This window comes from Perissodus microlepis, chromosome 8 (assembly GCF_051167445.1).
Source record: "Perissodus microlepis isolate ML-2025 ecotype Zambia chromosome 8, ASM5116744v1, whole genome shotgun sequence".
Lineage (NCBI taxonomy): Eukaryota > Metazoa > Chordata > Actinopteri > Cichliformes > Cichlidae > Perissodus > Perissodus microlepis.
Genome location: NC_140468.1, coordinates 7190511 through 7211425, shown reverse-complemented (window position 1 = coordinate 7211425; position 20915 = coordinate 7190511). Strand labels below are relative to the sequence as shown.

At 39.1% G+C, this 20915-nt stretch overlaps 3 protein-coding genes across 5 annotated transcripts in view; all 3 read right to left on the bottom strand.

Moving 5' to 3' along the window:
* wnk4a (WNK lysine deficient protein kinase 4a) overlaps positions 1–2387 on the bottom strand; it is a 46980-nt gene extending 44593 nt beyond the window's left edge. Inside the window, exons 1-2 of one of the 2 annotated variants that reach the window (XM_084937257.1) lie at positions 1873–2387; positions 971–1612 (exon numbers count right to left, since the gene is read on the bottom strand). In XM_084937257.1, coding sequence (XP_084793383.1) covers positions 971–1585 — 615 coding nt within the window. In that variant the 5' untranslated portion in view covers positions 1586–1612; positions 1873–2387. The remainder of the gene's footprint in view (positions 1–970; positions 1613–1872) is intronic. The other variant, XM_084937258.1, reaches the window with a different exon arrangement.
* A 465-nt stretch (positions 2388–2852) lies between these two features.
* On the bottom strand, positions 2853–11570 carry vps25 (vacuolar protein sorting 25 homolog). Its single transcript, XM_084937262.1, has 6 exons — positions 11444–11570; positions 9219–9364; positions 8729–8782; positions 8540–8628; positions 5127–5202; positions 2853–3652 (listed from the first exon to the last, which is right to left on the bottom strand). Exons 1-6 carry the CDS (start codon positions 11488–11490, stop codon positions 3540–3542), a joined length of 525 nt encoding a protein of 174 aa, XP_084793388.1. The 5' UTR covers positions 11491–11570; the 3' UTR covers positions 2853–3539.
* Positions 11571–12302: 732 nt separating this feature from the next.
* arhgap27 (Rho GTPase activating protein 27) overlaps positions 12303–20915 on the bottom strand; it is a 31545-nt gene continuing 22932 nt past the window's right edge. For both annotated transcript variants that reach the window (XM_084937259.1, XM_084937260.1), the window contains 11 exons: positions 18985–19052; positions 18808–18895; positions 18297–18398; positions 16159–16257; positions 15077–15176; positions 14775–14912; positions 14317–14415; positions 14138–14215; positions 13856–13987; positions 13638–13743; positions 12303–13510 (listed from right to left, as the gene is read on the bottom strand). In XM_084937259.1, coding sequence (XP_084793385.1) covers positions 13339–13510; positions 13638–13743; positions 13856–13987; positions 14138–14215; positions 14317–14415; positions 14775–14912; positions 15077–15176; positions 16159–16257; positions 18297–18398; positions 18808–18895; positions 18985–19052 — 1182 coding nt within the window. In that variant the 3' untranslated portion in view covers positions 12303–13338. The remainder of the gene's footprint in view (positions 13511–13637; positions 13744–13855; positions 13988–14137; positions 14216–14316; positions 14416–14774; positions 14913–15076; positions 15177–16158; positions 16258–18296; positions 18399–18807; positions 18896–18984; positions 19053–20915) is intronic.

Below are 20915 nucleotides of genomic sequence, written 5' to 3'. Positions count from 1 at the left end.
AAGAGTGCTTTTAAATGTAGATGTATCTTAAAAAAACTTCCAGTGTGTTTGAATCAAAACAAAAGTAAACATTGCCAGCATGTATATAGTGCAATATTCTTGTCACATGGTTTAATTTGACATTTAAAGGCTATGAGGACACAACTTCAAAGCTCATGTGGCTGCCAGTTACTGACACCCATCCACGTCTCACACACACACACACACACACAAAACTGCAAATGTTAAGAGTGGACTTACAGTTTTAATCTTTAAATCCACAACTGTGCTATCAAACCATGTAAGCAAGAGAAGTGTCAGCTGTTGCCCAGGCTGTTTCAAGGCTGTGCGCCAAATGCTATGGCATAAAAAGTACTGACACTTCTACAGTTTTACTGAAGCCTGCCTCTTCAGTCGTCTGCCTTACTTTATGTTTACATGATACACGTGGGCATTATGCCCTGCAAGGCCAGACCACCAAGCAGAACTTGATCTCACAAGCCCCATGTCACATTTCCTAGCACAAATGACTTTTTAACACAACCACTGATGGTATGTTCCTAAAAACTTTATCTATTACCTTTCAGATGTTCTTAGCTGTCACGTGAGGCCTTCAGAGAGCCCCAGTGTCACTGGTTGTTAATGAAAACAGAGATTAGAGGGGATTCATGACAAGCAGAGTACTGTAGCTCAGCTTGGAGCTGACTGCTAACAGGATGACTTGCCTTACCGTGCAAGTGCCTGACACAACTAACTCAAGGTCAGTGGGGAATAATATACAGTAGATTAGCTGCCTGACATCAACCCTGATGCCCTGAGGGAGGAATTAGAGCAGCAAGTGGGCCAGGAAATCAAGAAAAGCATCAGCTTACACACTTGGCCTAGTGTTCATTTTAGGAAAGGTAGATTTAAAAGTCCTGGAAACCACCAGGTTGTGTGAAGTTGTACATAGATGGGAATATGCTGTGAACAGACCCAGTGTGCATCCTACCTGTAGCTCACACCATGCCACCTCCACTGTAGTCTCTGTGTCCAGCCCTTTATAGACTGTCTTGAAAGACCCCCTTCCAATCTCTATGTTGAATTTGAGATATCTTCCATCAGGAGATGTTGCCACCGCTTTAGTCTCCACGTCCTCCTTTTCTTCCTGCTCCCACTGAGTGTCAAACGTGATGCGAGACAGAATCTTTTGCTGTTTATTATGAAGTTCGTTTTCAGAGTCCGAGCTGGGATCTTGAGGAGTGGATCTGGCAACAGGTTTCCAGTTGCCACCGACGGACCCGGCGTCGGGGTCCTGGCGGCACGTGCTGGAGCTGGAAACCGGAGACGCGGACGGCGGGGTGTCGTCTGTTTTTTCTTCCTCTGCTCTGGACTCGGGCAGAGAGAGAATATTTTCTGCCGACCACGATAAGGCTTTGGACAGTACACCGCTGTACAGGGGAGAATCAATGTCCATACTAATTTTCTGCAGGCCGTAGGAGTTCCTCCGTGCGCCCAGCCCGTGCGTCCTCAGCACGGATGGGACTCGGGACAAACAGTCGTCGGTCATATCCACGGAGAGCCCCGGGAACCCGCGTCCTGGTATCTCTACTTGTGCATGAGACATTGTGGCAGGTTCAACCTGATTTGGAGCCTAAATATGGAAATAACAGTAGGACAGCAGAGCACCGTTACTTTATATTTCAGGTTACTTTTCCATGATGTCAGTTAAGTCAGTGGCTTTAAAACAAAAGGCTGGAGACTGAATAACAGCCATATCTAAGGAAAACAAGATTAGAGACGATAGTCGGAAACGTGTAAACTACTGTAGTGCCTGTAGTGGTAACCAGCCTTAGAAGTATATGACAGATAAAGCGTGTAAAAAAAACAGAAAAGTGAGGAAAATACACTTACTCAGCACATTCACTGCGTAAAAAACATGTCACTTGAACGCTCCACGCACATTAATGCATAGTTTCTTTCAAGTGATTCGTGTGGTCCTCTCGTCTTCTTCTTCTTGTCTTTCTGAAAGCTTTTGCCATAACCTAGTGCGAAAGGTCTGAACTGCCAATATCAACAAAGTTCCGGAGGGCTGTTCGTCCTGTGCGCTCCAAGTGCGCGCTTCCAACTCCGCCCCCTCGCAGCTTTCACGCGCCAATAGGGCAATCCAGAGGGAGTAATTATAATAAGATGAGGAGTGTTTGGTAATTTATCATTTTGAACCGCAAGTGTTATTAAGTTTTGATTTGTTTTATCCGATTAAAAGAATATCTTCAAAACTCAACTGTGGGAATGACTCTAAATTTTTGAGAAACAATCCATAAGCTGCCTTTTATGACACTTTGTATTAATTTGGTGATCAGGCTCTTCAGCTGGTTCACTTTAAGCTTGCTGACGAACAGAATGTCCACACTTTCAACTGGCCCCCCGCTGATCAAAAGAACTCCTCCTCAGTTTCCTCTGAAATTAGATAAAAACGATGAGTCATTTTATTACTTGGCCAAGGCTGTCCTCATTTGTGGAAAGCGATATGCTGCCCAAAGGTGGAGGATGCGCACCCGCGCCTGGCCTACAGGGGGGGCTGCTGCTCGTGAAACAGGACACCATTATCAGCCAAGGCCACACTGGGCCCCACCTGCCCCACAAGAGAACATACAAGGTTTTATCCACAAAGACACGCACAATTCTCTGGAGCTGTATCATCCCTCCACAGGCGGGAATACACAGCACATGATGTCAGTATGCAGTCCTTTAATACAGCTGCAGCAAGGAGATCAAAACATCATCATTGCTGCAGTTTCAGTCTGCACTCTGCAAAGCTTTTGAAGTCCTCACTCGTGTTTTTCACACAACAAAACGTCAATGCACGTGAAAGAAAGGAAATAGCCAGACAATTTAACAAATGTCTAATTTATTTCCTACAGGATATGAAAAAGAAGTTGAATATAGACAGAGATAAAGATAACAGGAGCATCACAGTAGCTACTGCACAATAATAGGATACAGCAATCTGTACATGAAGTCCACTATTATTACACGCAGCTGAGTCAAGCCAAGACTGGCTCAAGCGTCTGTTGTGTTCCTCTTCTGGAAGCATTTACTCTCAAAATAAAAAGTCCCTCTGGTGTTTCTTTCTGGAATTTCTTGGTATGTCTGGTTGGAACAGAGGAATAACAGCCGAGCAAAATTGAGAATAAAAGTAGATGCATTTACAATAATAAAGATGGAGTAAAGTTAAAGCGGGCAGGGAAAGACGTTCCCCTAAAGTACTCAGACATGACAGTATTTAGTGCCCTGATATTCATTGCATGGTTAAATGGCAACAAATGCTACCTATGACGACTTTACAAGTAGCATGATCTAAAATGCCCCCCCCAAACACTTAGAAATGATATTGGTTCTCTTCCAGTAAGAGAAGGCTTTGAATCAAAAGGCAACAACAATTAGAGGACCAGCATCCACTAGACTCGGTATTGAGGTGCACTTTATGTAGCCTTAAATGGCTAAATCTTAATAAAAATTTGTCTGTAAAGTACAGTATGAGGGCTCCCAGACAGAGGGTGTGTGATTCCAGCATAGTTTTAGAAGAACTTGACGCCTTTTCCATCGTCCATGGTGAAGAGCTCGGCTTTGCCTTCTGTCTGTAAAGCCTGCAGCGAGCGAAGCAGCATCCAGTCCTCCAGACCGTGGAACTCTGGAGAAAAAGGATTACAAGCTATAAGAAAATCAAATAAACTAATCAATGAGTCAAAACACCGATCACTCAAATATGAGGTGAATAACAACTATTATCTCGTAACAAAACTGCATTTCAAGTCTGGAAATATCTGCCTAAGAGAGCAAGGGAACACTTTGTTAATGTGTTGGATCTGGGAAAAACATAGGTGTAAATATCCGAGTGACTCTCAAAGAAGGCAAATTATTTAGGTCACTAACAACGAGGAGGGCTTATGGGGTGTTCTCAATTAGCAGCAGAGGACTGAGTACCACAGGGCAACTTCAGAGTCCACGCCTTAGGGGATCAGAGCCAATTTCAAGCATGCTGCTTGGAGGACCGGCAGCATAGTTTTATATGATAAGTGTTGACTCTTTGCAGTGATGCCAGATGGGAGGGATGGGGTCACCGGTTTATAATAAGGCTCACACACAGTGACAATTAACCTAATGTGCATGTTTTGGACTGTAAGGGCAGAGCCCAGAATACCTGGAAAGAACCCACAGAGGCACAGGGCAAACATTTAAACTCTGTACAGAAAGTGGAATTCGAATCCAGAATTCACCGCTTGCTGTGAGCGTTAATCTTTGTGCCACCCTACGAGTTCATTGCAAGTGAAGAGATTTAAGAAGTGGAGTTTTCCTTAGTTTCTGTCTCATATATACTGTTACAAGTTCCAAATAAATCAAAAGCTCAGGGTTCAGGGCTGCTCCAAGCACATTTTTCACTCCTCTTGGCTATGTATGATACTTGATACTTCAGTCAGTCCATGAACTGAAGGCCCTATCAAGGTTTGGTATTTGGTAAATAAGGATTATTTTCAAGCTGTGAATCATGCAAATCTGGTCTAGTGGAGGCCAAGATTAAATATATGTAGCTGGAAGTAAGTATAATAGGTTCCCTGTAGGGTTAGGGTGTGCTATGCAAGAAAACAAGTAAGAAATGGGCAGGTATCCGAGCCACTCTGACAAGAGCCAAATTATTAAGGAACAGGAATCTCTGACACAGCAAGACCTTTTGGCTCCCAGTCACGGGCAAAAGGTTTAGTTACCACAGGGTCTCTTTCAAGTCCATGCCTTGGCAGGTCAGAGATGTTTTTAAGCACTTAAAGGATAAGCAGTATATTAAGCTGATATCTTCATAATGTTTTGGGTCAATGTGTGCAGCACATTTCATTAGCATCGCATTTATTAACATTAAACAGTGCTTTACGTGCAAAAATAGAGATGAAAGAAGCAATTTGGGACTACAGCTAGGTGAAATCATGCAGAAACAGGAAACAGAGTAAACAACACAAATCAAACAGTTAAAACAAACTAGGACTGGAAACCTACTGTACAGCCAGCATTAATAAAAGCCTTTCTCGCCACTGTGTTATGTTATGTTTACTTTAATGCGAGCTGGGTTTTATGGGTGCTTTCTCCATGTGGAAAACTTTAAAACGGTGCCATACCTTCACCTTCTGTGTCATCACCATTGGACAGCTCATAAAGTGTAAACACAGAGTTGACCATACCGTTTTTGGAAACCTAAAATGTCGGAAAAAGATATAATGGTTACATTTACAGATGCTTTAAGGTGACAGAGAATAATTTTCTTTATTCCAAAAAAAAAAAAAAAAAAAAAAAAAAAGCAGCTTTTTAAAGAAAAAAAAAACATTTTATTCTAGATGATGAAATTGTGGATAAAAATAAAAACTATTCCCAAAGTATTTTATTTATTTAATAAAATATTGATGTTTGGTGTCCCTGTATTGATACAATATTACCATGCAAAATATCGCGATACTATGCTGTATTGATTTTTCCCCCGTCCCACTCAATTGTCCAATTACTTTTAAGTCTGTGAAAATGAGGGACTGTGCATAAAAATGGCTTTAATAACCAAACACTTAGTGTCAAAATTCTGTTAAAACCTTTGAATTACAGCTTTAGGTCTGTATTTCTGTTGTTTCACTTAAAATCCACTGTGGTGGATTATTTATGAACCCAACTGTATTTTCAGAAGTTTCTAGCTTGTCTGTAGCTTCAATCCTATTTAATATCGCTGAAGGCTATAATTTTGACCCTCCCCTCATGACCCAGCAGTAAAGAATGAATGTGCAAACAATACTTGTTAATAAAACAAATCACTGATTGTTTCCATTGGATTTGTTGGCAAAATATAGAATATTTACAGACATATGCTTTTGACACTGAAAATATAAACATGTTCAAACCCGTTTCACTCCTTTTCAATTACAACAACCCCAGTATACAATCTGGAACAATTTTCACACATTTCTACACAAAATCAGACAGATGCAAGTGCCATAAAACTTCCCAGCACCACAAACTTTCTAGTCTAAAAGTTGAAACGACTCGCTTAGGAGCCAAAACAAGAAATTCACAAATGACTAGCAGATGCAGGACACCATGGTTTTGTCCCTACAGAAATTATCCCAACATCTGTTGCTAATGATCAGTTCTAACCTGTCTAAAAGTGTGCTGCTTCTCAAGAAGTCAGCAGTGGCTCTGCACTCGTGCCAGCGCAGGCTGCTTTTTTTTTTTTTTTTTTTAAAGAGAGCCCAAGTGGTCGATGAACACAACACTGGCCTTCTCGTTATGTCACAGGTAACACCTACAATATGTGTGTAGAAGTACAAGGTGTACAAAACAGCACAGCAGTCGTGTTTAAATTGTTTACACAACCACAGCGGTTGTGACGTACACCCACAGCCCTGAAGATGTGCTCCATTAACCTTCACCAACACCATCTGTGTGCCAATCTCTATCATGAACAGCACAAGAAAGAATACGGCACATCTGTAAATGGCATCAAAACGCACTAGATCCTTTTTATTACATGATAATTTCCCCCCCCCCTACAGACATGTAGCTGATAGGCTTCCCAGACTTGCTGGAAAAATGGGGGAAAAAAAACTATACCCATTTGGATCTTTGTAGGTACTAATTTGGAACCTTGACCACAAGTCTTATTCTATTTTAATATAATTTCTTAATTTGACACATGAAGTGGTAAACAGTCTTATAACCTGAACGTACAAAAAAAAAGCAGAAACTGACTTAAACTGACTTAAAGTTGGAGAAAGTGAAACAGATGTTTTTTTAAAGCTGCCATTTCTTCTAAATGCATCGCATGCAGTTAATCATTAAGTTTCTGTTTTGAAGAGAGAACAGACAGAAAGGAATAATCGTTGTTCAAAATGTGGGTTCAGAACAGGCAGAGTGTGGGGTCCAGTTTTTACAAGAACTGCAACCAAACAAAAAGATTTAAGTAATTTGTGAGGCTAAAGGCAATAAATAGGTAAAATGATATAAATATATAAACGAAAATATAGTGTACCTGATCAGCTATATTTCTGAGAGTTATAGACTACCTGAAGGATGAGAAGTTAAAACTTTCTGGCCCCTTACTTTGAAGACTTGTTTGGTTAAGGCTTGGTTTTAATTCAGTTTGATGTTTTTATTAGTCCTTTATTTATCCAGGTAAAACTCTCATTGAGATTAAAATTGTCATTTCGAAGAGAGACCTGGCATCATGGCAACAGAAGTATCCCACACAAACATGAAAAATATATAATAACAGATCAATTAAGAGCGACATTAAAAACAATCACACCGAGTAAAAAAGTAATTCTTTCGTTCCTTTAAGATGGAATTAAACTCCCACATGGTAACCAGTTCTAATAATTTCAGTTCCTTCTGCTGATTATTCCAGGAAACAGGGGCAGCATATTTAAAAGCCTTTTTTCCTAATTCTATTCTGATTTTTGGGACAATCAATTGTATGATATTGTGAGAATGAGAGTTGATATTCTAAAAATAAAGTTCAGAAAAGTCTTCAGATCTTCATTTTTCAGTTTAAAGTTTAATTATATAGCATCAACTCACAAGAAGAATCTTTTTAAGGTGTTTTATTTTACAAATACTCGAGGGAAAACCCCAATAATCATACAGTCATAGTTTTGGAGTTAAAGAGTTAAAGAAAAAGGTTTATGGATTTTGTTGGTTGGGGATGCGGTAATATCAACGAATGACCTTGTAAAACAGCTAAAGATACATGTTTCTATATCCATGTGTGCCAGTCACTCTAAACAGAGTGAAGCAGGGCTAAACAGTGAAGCCAGTGTGGCCTTAAACATGCATTTTTGCTAATGATCAACAGAGGGCAGTAAAAAGAGTTCAAGTGGTATAAAAGTCTATGGGAGAACAAGTGTTGGTTGTTTCTGCTCTGTGACTCCGTAAACACTTTCCTAATGAGTTTTTGGGCTTAGTCACTCCTTTCAGACCATCCTAATAAAAACCTCAAGCTTATTTTGTAAATTACAGATGTTCTTAGAGTTGGAAAGGAGGAGTACCCAGGTTATCCCCATTTACTAACATCTTACCCATCACTGCTCATTCATCATATCTAGTTTTAAAACATCAGGGGGAAAAAAAGCACAAAACCTTAATAAACCAATGGATGACATAATGGTGAATACATCCAAATATCGTCTATGCAATCAGACTGCAGTCACTGCAGGGAAAACGCTGGTAAAAACAACAACTTTGTTTCTTATAATCTGGCCTTTAATGCTACTGTTCTGCTGCCACAGCGATAGTGATTCTGTCTGATGTCTGTGTGCTGGTTACATAAGCATAGATAAGATACATGAGCTTGTCTTTCCCCTTTTTAGTTTTTATTATAGTGTAGATATTAATGGTTTTACACTGTGATTATCACAACATTGCAATAATGAACAATATCGTGAGGTTGAAATAAACCTCATCCTGTTATCAGCTGCATAAATGTGCAAAAAAAAAAAAAAAAAAAAAAAAATGAACAGTTTGTGGCAGTATGTGTTGTAATTTGATGACTCACCCACTGATATATTAACTTGCCCCATTCCTCTGGTCGTCTCCACATGACTAAACACCGAGACTTGTTTTTGTCCAACCACTCGAGGTTGCCTGAAGACAACAAGAATGCTTTTCACTTATCAACATTACACAATAAGATATTTTTTCTTATCATGACACTATGCTGGCAGGTAAAGTGAATAAAATTCACCTTTTTTCCTCAGTTCCTCAAAAACAACTTGAATTGCTTCCATTGACAGTTTTCCTGGGATTCAGTTAAGGCTAATGTGCAATGGCACAATAAGTTTCTTCATGCCAGTTGTGTTTAAAATGCCTTATCTTGCCCTCAGCACAGATTAGCTGGGAAATAAAATTCAGTGATCATGTTATGACCTCAGTCTCTGAAGACAGCTTTGTATCAGGCCCGAGTCAAGAGGGAAACCTCAAAATTAATCAGTCAAGCAGAGAGAGAAAGGGGAAGGTGGCTCTGTCCTAAAAACTCCAGGAAAATCCTACAGTGACTGCAATCTGTGTCAACATTAATATCTCTGAACTATAAACTCTTCACAAGAGATTTAACAATTGTAATATATAAAAAATAAAGGATTTAAACTAAAAACAAACAAATATTTTTCCAAAAAAAACATTAAAATAATTTAACACTCCCTTAAAAAGGAACCACAGGTTGACTTTCAGGATACGTTCTATCTTCTTGTTGTTGAACATGGGGCTTTCCTGAGCCTCCATGACATCCAGCGTGTAGAGCTTGTGATGCCGGCAGTAGGACAGAGCCAGTGAGCACCATGCCGCCAGCTGCTTCTGTCTCGTGTCAACATTGGGCTGTAGTCTGTCAGAAAAGAACACAAAGAGATTACTGCCAAGATTACCGCAAATGCTTGGGCAAAATAAACTTAATGCACGTTAAAGACACACACATTTTTCCTTAACCATAAACAGCGTTAATCACATAGTCAAGCCTTTTTATGAATGCTGCATGTCTAATTAAAGTCAGTTTGCTCGAAAAGTCTTCATCTAGTAAGCATTTAATGTTTTATAATGAATAATTCTTTACTTTTCTTCATTGGTTCCAGAATAAAAGATGTTTATATAAAATCTTTCTCCTGAAGTCTTGACTCATCAGGCCCCAACATCAGTGTCCAACATACTGACCCCTTGTATAGTTTTACTGATCTCCAAAAAAAGCCATTTTAATTACTTTATATACTGCTGACTTAATCTATAAGAATGTGGCATAATTTCTTAGTAGATTTAGATTTTAGATAATAAATCAACATCAGAAAAAAATATATATATTTAAGCTTTAAAATAAGTGTAGTTAAGTAAATGCAATGCCCCTCTTTAGATTGCATGTTCTAGGTATTGCTGCTAAAAACCTGCTTTCCAGGTACAGCAAAGTCTACAAGAAATCTGCCAAATTTAAAGATCTGTCAGTTTACCCACATAGAGACAGCTTTTATTTTAGCTTCTTCTGAATTTACCTGTGCTATTGATGTGCAAACCAAACAGGGGGTATATGAGACATTCTAAAAACAAAAAGTCTTCTTCACATTTAAACTATGCAAACAGGTGGTTTCATGATTTATTGATATTTTAGAGTGAAAACACTGGCTAAGGAAAACTACTCATCAGTTTGGGTCCACTTCAGCCATATGATTCACAGTTTTTGTGCCCGCCCTGAGTCACCAGTCCATTGGTTACAACTCTGATCATCTGTTACAGGCCTCATTGCATCATATCCTGCCAACAGAGCACCTTGCTCTGAGACTATAGGGTTACTTGCAGTTCCTAGAGTTTGTAAAAGTATAATAGAAGACAGAGCCTTCAATTATCAGTATCGTCTCCTGTGCAAACAGCTCCTAGCTTGGGTTCAGAAGGGATAGGGAAGGAATGGATCATTGGGATGTTCTCTCCAAAATTACACCATCGTTACCTTATAATATAAAGTGCCTTGAGGTGATGGTTGTTTGAAATTGGTGCTAGATCAATGTACCTGAAAAAACTCAATTGCCAGCCTATTTTGAGCCAGTAAAAGCCAGTAATATAGAATAAGCAGAAGACAGGAGATGGCCAGATTTTACTTAAAGACTTTTTATTGCAAGGACAGTGATTAAAATGAGAATCCAACGTTTTGCCTGATTTTGTGTTCTTGCAGGCAGGAGCAATGTTTGGCAACATAATACAAACTTAATACAAAAGACAAACTGCACCCATAGGCAGATATGTTAGCACTGACCTGGGATTAAGATAAGAGCAAAGTGTTCCATTTTTAAGTATATACATATGTGCTGCTTTCCTAATATCTGTCATATTGTAACGGGTTAAAAGTCATTTTTACATATCATGTATAAAACCAGTCTTTTATTGCAAGCCTACCCTATCATATTCGACCGCCTAGACAATAGCAGCCCCTTTAAATGTCCCTTTCGGGAAGTTGCTCTCCCGGTGATTTATCGGGACAGTAGTGTTTTACAGGGATTTCAGCACTAAGGTCTTCCTGACTTTTATTACACCAAAACGTGCAAGTCTTTAGGTGATAACTAGGTGGAGTTCTCGCTATCTCCCAGCTCATCCCATTAAATAAGCTCACTCGAGATAACAGTGGAAATCCCAAAATTCAAACACACGACGATGAACTGTTTGCCTGTTAATGTTTTAATATAGCCCCTTGAAGTCTAGCCTTAACGAGCCACTGAGACAAAGCGAGAAAGACTTTAAATAAACTTCAGAAAGCCAGTGAGTGCAAAATCACTTCCCTAGCAATCTGTTTCGTTTGGCTAGCTGGCGTGCTAACATGATGCTAGCACGAAAATCAGCGCTCACCGACTCATAAATGAATAAACACTGAAAACTGAGTTACGTGTTCACAAGCTCTGCTCTGAAAAAGACTCAGAAACATCTGACTCACGTGAAAAACGGTGGAAAATTGTACTGCCACGGCCACTCAAAACTCATTGCAGTGGATATGTTGGGTGCTCACAGCTGACAGCTCCCGGAAACGCGTCCAACCTCCCAAATGGTCCGACTCATAAACTTCCGATTTGGGGGATCGCAAGAAGAAAGATTTCTTTCTCTAACTTTTTTTTGTTTTCGTTGTTGTTGTTGTTGTTTGGTTTTTTTTACTTAGACCTCAGCATTTACAAAAAATTCAGCTTTATGATTTTTTAAATGTATTTTGTAGATTAAATTAAAGACCCGTACCCGTGTTAAATATTTAATATTTAAGTTACACCTTTTGGCATATATAAAGCATTTTATAAAATAAGCATTTTATTTCCTCAGCCTCTTCAGCACGTGTAATCAGAGTTTGTTTAATTGCAATTGTACAATAGTTGTGCAACCATTTGCTTTGACAATAAAATATTTGAAGAACAGTTAAAAGTGAATAATGACGCAATCCTTTTTATTCAACAAATGTCGAATATTAATTTAACCGAAAGTGTTTTTCACTTTAGATTAATATTTAGTTAAAATTTTCATAAAATGATAAGATAACTCAAATCAAAGAGTAGAAAAATTGTTTCAAGCTGAGGGTTTAAAGCAGTCTGAGGCTTGAACTTTTGAATAACATGGTTTACTTGTATATATGTTGACCCCATTATTTGAAACCTTGGAAATTATTATTTATGAGAACATCCACAATTATAAAAATATACATGACAAGTGTAACAGGCCAGCTTTAATGAAAAAACTAATTCTTAAATGTATTTCTCCCATTTACAGCTTATAAACACATGATTGCAAGAAACAAACATACACACATAAACCTTTTTTAACAAAGTTATTTTATTATGGAATAACTTGTGCATTTTCACCAACTTGAAGCATAAATATGCCATCTATTTCTATTTACATGTCATAAAGCTCTTCTACAATCCATGTTTCTGTTCTGAATTTCAAACTGTTGCTACTTTATATCTCTGTGCTGTTATTATACAATTTCTTCAAGTACAGCATGATTGAAAAATGATGTTTTCAGTTGAAAATAATCTACAAGTTGCACAAGTACTCTAAGTCACCATCATCTATTTCATAGCAAGAAGTATTAATATTTTTTTTACACATTTCTATATTACAATAAAATTCCTGCGTAAAAATGAGGCCGAAAAAGAAGAAACAATATTAGCATAGAATCTCAGATATTGCCATGAGTGATAAACTGTAAATTACTAAAAATAAAGATAAAAGCAATAAAAGAAAATTTGCTAAAGAGAGAATTAATGCATTTCTCCAAGTTTGACCTATTGGTTCTATTATCACTGAGATTTAGATAAACCAAAACAAAAAAAAGCAATAAAATAAAATCTCCAGAAAGTGACTTGTGAGATTTAGACACCTAGAGTTCCAGGGAGGGAGAGCAATTTGTTACAGTCTTTACTCCACACACACACACACACACACACACACACACACACACACACACACACACACACACAAAACAAGCTCAGTGGCTTTGAAACGGTAAACCAAACAACACCTGTCAACACCCATGTAGCTCGACTTCCTCTCCTGCAATACTGCCAACGTAGGGTCTAACGGTGTAAGCTGCACACGACAGAGAAAATCCAGATAAAACAGTGGTTAAATATGCTTCAAATATCCTCAGCGATGAGCACGTGAAGATCCCTTTCCTAGTCTGAATAAACTTGAAGACCCCTTTCACATATTTTACAGAAGGAGTTTAACTTTCCAGGTCGCACACTGAAGCTGCTGATGTGCAAATGCAAAGGTAAATCTATCTCTTTAAACAATTTGACCACATTTACATGTTGGCCCAGGTCTGTACTGGAGGTTTGTTACTGTTTATTGGAAGAGATAGTTGTATTCGTTCAGGACGAACTCCACTATCTGGTTCTGGAAGACCATGTGCATCGCGATATTCCCCGACTCCATCTCCGGCCGAAGCAGCGTTGGGCCAAACACAATTGCCACATTCTGTACAGTCATACGATTATCCTGCCCATATTCAATAACCCTGTGAAAGAAATTCAATAATTATGACAAATCCTCTCAATTTCAATATGAAAGTAAGTACAGTAAACAAAATAAATAAATAAATAAAAGATAAAATGCAGAGGACAGAAAAGTAAAGTGTCACAAACCTGTGTAAATGCCCGAATAGAAGCTTCATGGTGTCGTGGTTTGGAGCAGGAAGTGACTGGATCAAGTCATACATGTGATCCCGTTTTGTGTTGCAATCACCAATTCCTAGAAATACGTAACAATTGTTAATGTTCAATGGCAACACTCACTGCAATTTCACCTGTAAAAATTGATGATATAGCGCTTAGAATTAGGCTTATTGTAAAAGAATGCTCACTGATGGCTGAGATGAACTTATTAAAGTGGCTGTATGGGAAAAGCGGCTCAGAAAGCTCCCGGAAAAATAACTTCAGGGCTCCAGTGATGACGTGAACATCTTCCCACTGACCGTCCTCGAGGTCCAGTTCATCTGTTTAAACACAACACATGCACTTGCTATTAAAACCCAGCAGGGGTCACTGCTGTCTAAAATGAGCCTATGAGATCAACACCACAGTATGTTCCCTGCCCATGAGGTGACTGAGTGAATTAATTAGTTTAACACATTGATTGATTTTACCGTGATCGGCCTTGAAGCGCAGTTTCTGAATGACAGCGAGGTTCCCACTGACTCTGTAGAGTCCATCAATATCCAGACCTAGAAATCAGCAAGTAAGCACCAGTGGGTCAGCTGCTTGATCACGCACACAGGAAGATATACTTTGTAATTATTCCACTGTGATATAAATAAGGTGTTACCTCGCCTTTCCACTGCATTAATACATTTCTCTACAAAACTCGGTACTGTAGTCTTTTCATGTGCGCACAATGTCGCAAGGTCACAACCAAAGACATTTTCTGCAAAGAATTAGAAGAGTTTGATTACACACAATATCAGAAATGAATATTAAATATACTCATAACTCTTTAAGACATCTAGTTGGATGAAAGCATGGCTATTACACACTTCCTTAGAATTTCATTGTGTTTGTTTTGCCATTTTGCTGTCCATGCACTAGAAATCAGCTCTAAACAGAAGTGAACTGAACTGAAAAGCAGGTAGGAAAATTCAAAGCAGCTCGTATTTAAATGCTGATATAAGCACAACATCAGTGCTCAGTGTTTGGGAGGCACAAAGACTGATTTTTCCCTCCTATTCAAATCAGCCAAAGCCTGCAAATGACAACAAAGCTCTACATTTCCTCGTCTGAAATCACCTCTGATGTAGCCTTTTTCTTTGACCGTCTGCAATGTGGGACGCTTCATGAGAAACTTCATCAGTTTGGTTCGGACCTTCTTCTGCTCTGTTTCTGCTGCAGTGGTGGTTGCAGTTGTACTTGTAACACTTCCCCTTACTAAAGATAGCAACGACAGACATTTAAAATGGATGGGAGGGTAGCTCACAAATGTCTTATCTATCTAACTGAAACACAATCGTTATGCTGCTCATGCTACAGTTAAAATCAGAGATAATTTGCTTTTTTTTTTTTTTTGCTAAAGTAGAAGAAGCTGTACTTACATTTTCTCTTGTCTACGGCACCTCCCACCTTCTCATCTGTGTTGGGGATCTTTTCATAAATGTCTGCATCCTCCTCCTCAGAATGATGTTCCTGGTACTCCTGGTAAACACAGACAATCAAAACAAATGAATCTTGATGTAGAGTTTTTCTAATTTTACTTTTTTTAAAGAAATGTTCCATCTAGTGACCACGTAGCTAAAATCTATTAGCTTCTTAACTAGGAAAAAATGTGAGACAATTGTGTGTTTTCTAATGCTGTGGTTTTCTACACATTAAATGAACTTGATATTAGTTTTAATTGATTTTTGTTTTTAGCCAGAGTTACGCTAGTAGTCTAGAACCAAAGAGCCAAAGAACATCCAGCTTTGTAGGGGTCGCTTGCAAGATTGTCCAGAATGAATGGCACCCCTTTGGAGGTATAGCCCAAAATACAGTCCCATAAAGTTATGTATGCTTTCCCAGTGTACTCATCTGTGCTAATCCAAAAACATGAAGCTCAGATGTTGAATATCCAAATATAGCACTTACACAAAACTTCATTGGCAAATAAGCTAATGTTTAAGGCTTCATCTGAGCTGAAACATGAGTACATTTGTTGACACGGCAAAAGTTTTTTCTTAAACTTTGAGCAAGTTCTACCTGTTTGCCTTTGGGTATTTAACACTAATTATTAGGGACTTCAGGCGTGAAGCAGCAGCAGCAGAGATCTGCCTCCTGTCATCATCACCGTCAACCACAACAACCAGAAGTTTCTGTTGTGATCTTCTAATGTCTAGTTACCGTTGGGTGCCATTAAGCTTTTGTGGTCAAAATCTGGCTCCCTGTAAGTGTTGATTTATGCCATTTATTGATACAAAATTTAAGAAACTTGATGAAATATGCGGGTTTGTTTTGTGTAGGAGCTGAATTGGAGTGAATATCTATACAATGTTATTAACAGGAAGTGGAACAGATCAACTTCTATAAACAGACGCAAATGTAATATTTTCGTATAAGAAAAAAATAGAAGACAAATAAGCTATTAAACCATTTTAATGCAGCCTAATTTTGATTATTCTGTAAAAGCAGTTTAAAGACTTACAAGTTGCCTTATGGTGTCCACTAAGACTTTATGCCAGTCAGTGATGATGCTTTCGGTGTCATATTGCAACAGAAACTCCACACCATTCTTTCCTTTTAACTGAAATGCAGAAAAATCACAGATTAAAAGAATTTATATATATACATTTTTATTTTTGCAAGCACAAACCCAAACATATGACGTGACTCATAAATCGCTGCTAGATTATTATAGAAGAGCTCCTGTTACTGACTGAACTCGCAACACTTTTTTCAAAGAGGAAGTGAGTGAGATCTTATTTTAGCTGTGCATTTATGGAACCAGCTCTACTAAAGCACGAACACACCCACATATACAAAAAAACATTAAATGGCACACATAGAGAGACGTCCCGCCCATATTGAAAATGAAAACAATTCACTGCTCTCTTGAACAATAAGAGCTGTAAGGCCTTGAAGAACTGAAAGACTAATGAATCTACAGCTCCTTTTTTCAGGAGGAAGAATGAAGCAACTTGTGTGGCAAATAAAAGCTACATGTAACATCATTATGTTTGCATAAAACTACACAACTCAGCTAATACATACAATATATGGACAAAAGTACTGGGCACCTACACATTACACCTACAGGAGTCGCTCGGCTGTGGAAACCCATGACATGACACTCCTGGTGCAGTTTTCGTGCTGATTTTAGTGCCTGAGGAGGTGTGGAACTGTTTATTGACTGAGTCAGCAGAGTGCTGGCAACTTTGATGCATTGTATGCCTCAGCACCTCTGCCCTGTTACTTTACATGATCTGCCACTCCATGGCTGAGTTGCTGTGGTTCCCAAGTGCTTTACAGTTGATCGTGGAATTTCACAAACTGACTTGTTGCAATGGTGGCCTCCTACTACAGTACCATGCAGGAAATCTGTGAGCTCTTTAGAGTGAAGCACTCCTAGGCTCGCTGTTTGATTATACAACATTATACAACTCTGGCAAAGCCGCTGAAAACACCTGAATTCAAGGATTAACCCTTTAAACCCTAACCTAATTTACCCTTTACAGCAGGGGTGTCCAACTCCAGGGCTCAAGGGGTGGTGTCCTGCAGGTTTTAGATGTATCCTTGATCCAACACAACTGATTTAAATGGCTAAATGACCTCCTCAACATGTCTGGAAGTTCTCCAGAGGCCTGGTAATAAACTAATCATTTGATGCAGGTGTGTTGACCCTGGGCGATATCTAAAATCTGCAGGACACCGGCCCTTGAGGCCTGGCTTTGGACACCCCTGCTTTAAACTCTAACCCATCGCCGGTGACGGGTTAGGGTTTAAAGCAGGAGTTTTTATTGGAGTGTGGCCCAATACTTTTTTCCCCCCATACATTGTAGCTAATATTACTTCTATAACTGCTAGCTGCTAAAATGATCTTTTAAGGAAGTGAATTTTCATATATTTAGCGAGCTTTTAATGCATTTTCATAGTGTTTCGGATCTCAGTTCTATAGTTCGAGGTCGATTGTCTTCCCCTCCAGTGGGCATGATTTTCAGTGTGACATGTGGGGCACTGAGTGCTCTCCTCTTTTCTCTGTTTTTCTGTTCTCTGACATCCTGCCTGTGACATCAACCTCTGTATGCTATTGATGGTTATTTTGTTTCATAGACAAGAAAGAAGGCTTCCCATGGGACCTATAATCGAGGATGCACAACTTTAGCAAGTGTTTATTTTTGTCTTGGATGCTGAACACACTTGGAATAGAGGACGAGTCTATGCATAAGCAGATGTTTATATTCTTTTTTTAGTATTTCAAATGAACAACAGGGATCAGAGTTTTTTCCCTTCACAGTTTGCAACTGTAATAAAAGATGCACATCTTGTGACCGCGTGTGTTCTGAATTAAATTAAAATTAGACCTAAATATAAAGCTTGTCTGTTATACTGTTATACTTCTACGGCATCTGAGACCAAAAACTAGCACAGCAGACTATAACAAAAAAAAAGTAGAAGAAGAATTCATGCAGTTTTATGTCTTTGAAATGAGGCTCTGATGCTAGGATATCTCATTTTGTTAAATATCTGCATCTCTGGTGAGAGAGATTAAGACACAAGGAGAGTGTTTGAAGAAAGGAATCAAGGATGTACAAGCTTAGAAATGAGCACTGTCAACAAACACACCTCTAAAACATTCTTTTTGCTCGATTTGTCCTTTGTAGCCCAGCCAATCGTTGCTCCGCGCAGATCCACCGCAACCTCCGGGACAATGTGATTGGTTTTGTTCTGCAAGGAGAAAAACAAAATCCAGGTGTTTACAAAACCGACGGCACGGCATTCCAAGAATCAAGATGGCTTTAATAAAAGATGTGGCTGTCCTTGGCAGCTCGTGACCCGAGGGCCTTAACGCATTCTCATAAAGGTGACACCTCAGCTGGCAACACGCTGCAGTTTAGGTTTTCCTTTCCCTCTCTCAGGTGAGAAATGTGATAGTATCGTGCAGATGATAAGAACAGATAGTTGATATTTAAAATGCAAGAAGAAAGAACTGAAAACTTATTTCATGAAGAGTTGTGACTACATTTAGTCACAACCCTGCCAGAAATGAGCAAGAATGCTGTGTCAGAGCTCCTATTATTATGCTCATATTATTAATATGAGCGCTTCCGTTGTTAATACAAAGCGTATACTATACCGCGGCCCCTGATGATGCAGATTTTGGGTCCTTGTGGAACGTCAGCACCCCTCCATGGAGAACAGTCCACGTTGGGGCCCAGTTTTTCCTGGAATGGGAGAAGATTCATAAGTAACACAGAAACTCGAGAAATGTGAGTTAGATACTTGCAAAATACACCTCAAAGCAACTTCTTACCTTACTTTCCTTCCATTCTCAGACACTTTTGTTTTATTAAGAATTCCAGCTTTCTCCAAGTTCTGCACCTAAAAATACAAACAATAAACATCTTTGAATTGTTTGCAGATCATGTTTAGTTATCAGGCTTATGAGTAAAATTTACTTGTGGGATGAAATGAAGGACAGCAGGTTGAACGCAAACTTCAGCAGCATCATGCATACTGAGTATATTAAACAGCACTGCCTTCTCTTTTACAATACACTGCATAAAGAATTGTTATAATTATTAATTTATTTTATGTTTCACATCCAAGGGTGCTGATTTTACTTCGCAGCAGTTTTCTTCTTTTCTTTTTTCAGCCATTCTGTTGTAGATTTGGGATTGGGATTTCTGTCCTGTAGCATGACCCAGCTTTACCTGTCAGACAGATCTGTCCTCAGATTGGGCTCTAGAATTTTTTGCTATGCAGAGGTCAACTGCAAGGTGCTCAGATCCTGTGGCTGCTAAACAAAACCAGATCATCACCCCTCCACCACCAGGGTTGATAACTTGTAGGAGGTGTTTGTGTCGATACGCCATGTTTGTTTTTCACCGAATGTGGTGTTGTGGATTATGGACAGACACCTCCACTCTGGTCTTGTCTGTCAAAGGTATAGTACAGTACAAGAGTCTGGTGGTTTGTTCAGATGCAGGTTTGTGGTTTGTAAACCTAACAAAATGCACTTGTCCAGTCTAACTGTACTGTCGTGAACTTTAACATTTAACATGCTAACGTAGGCCTGTAGAGTTTACACTCTACCTTGTTTGAATTTGCTGGGATGTCCAATTCTTGGAAAATAGCGCGGCAACACAACACCTAAAGACTAGCTAACTGTCAAAGTTTCTGTTTTTATAGAGATGGTTACACTCACTGATGATCAGTTAATCCCGTTTACTTGATTAACAGCACCTGACTGTTATTTAGACTCTTATTTCTTCTTACGGCATGCTTGGCATACATTTTTGCAAAAATTTGGAAAGCTTCAAATACGCTAACATGACATCCACAATGTGCTAAAACTATGGTGTTAGTCCTGTTATGTGTTGTTTAAGGCTTTAAGGCAACAGCACAGCAGCTTTTCTCTAGCACAGGGGTCTTGAACGGACAGTGCCAAATGCAGCTCTTTTGCCCATCACCAGTGACTTCCTGTGGCTTTGACAAAACCCCGCCCCCAAAAAACAGATGAATATGAAATTGATCAACATCTCAGTAACAAAGCTGCTTTCAGCTGCTCCCTCAAAATTGGTCACCACAGCAGGTAGCTCTGCATTCCTAAAACAAACCCCGAGGGATCTGCGTCCCCTCCCCAGACTGAACAGGAAATTTACACTTGTTAGGCAACTGTGTGAACCACAACACTAAAGAGACGCTAACACCACAAGACTTCTAAAACAGTGAACCACTATATAGTATATAAGTAAATGTCAACCCAGTGTGTGCAAAGTTGATTTCCGGGGGACTAGTTTTAGAGGATACGCATTGATCAAACAGTGGCAGGGTTGTGTAAATTTTCAACATTCTTATAAAATTAAGTACAGCTGCCAGAACGAGAGCTCAACAGATAAAAATTCTTGGAAGAATCAATTTTGGTTTAAAGTAAGAAAAAAGAAGAACTTCACATAACTTGTCCTTTGATCTACAAGAGTGACTTTTAGGCCGGATCTATCACAGTTTCTAGACAACAGATCTGTCTTCAGCCAGATGCACATTTAGGCAAAAACATACAGTAAAGGGTTTGCAGGTTTCCAGCAAGGGTGAGCAATGGGGTGATTTCAATACAGTACAGTATTTAATGCATGGAATGAAACTGGTTGAGTGCAACAAATGCTCCGCTAATTATCTAAAAAATGACACCTTTTGCCCATCATAGATAGATAGATGCACCTATCTATAGATCAAGGGCAGGCA

Excerpts from the sequence above, each read along its gene's own strand:
- vps25 (XM_084937262.1), bottom strand. The coding sequence starts at position 11,490 with ATGAGTTTTGAGTGGCCGTGGCAGTACAATTTTCCACCGTTTTTCAC. Across the intron at positions 5,203-8,539 it reads GCAAGTTAATATATCAGTGG|GTTTCCAAAAACGGTATGGT; the intron begins GTGAGTCATCAA and ends CCGACATTTTAG. Across the intron at positions 3,653-5,126 it reads TGATGACACAGAAGGTGAAG|AGTTCCACGGTCTGGAGGAC; the intron begins GTATGGCACCGT and ends CTTTTTCTCCAG.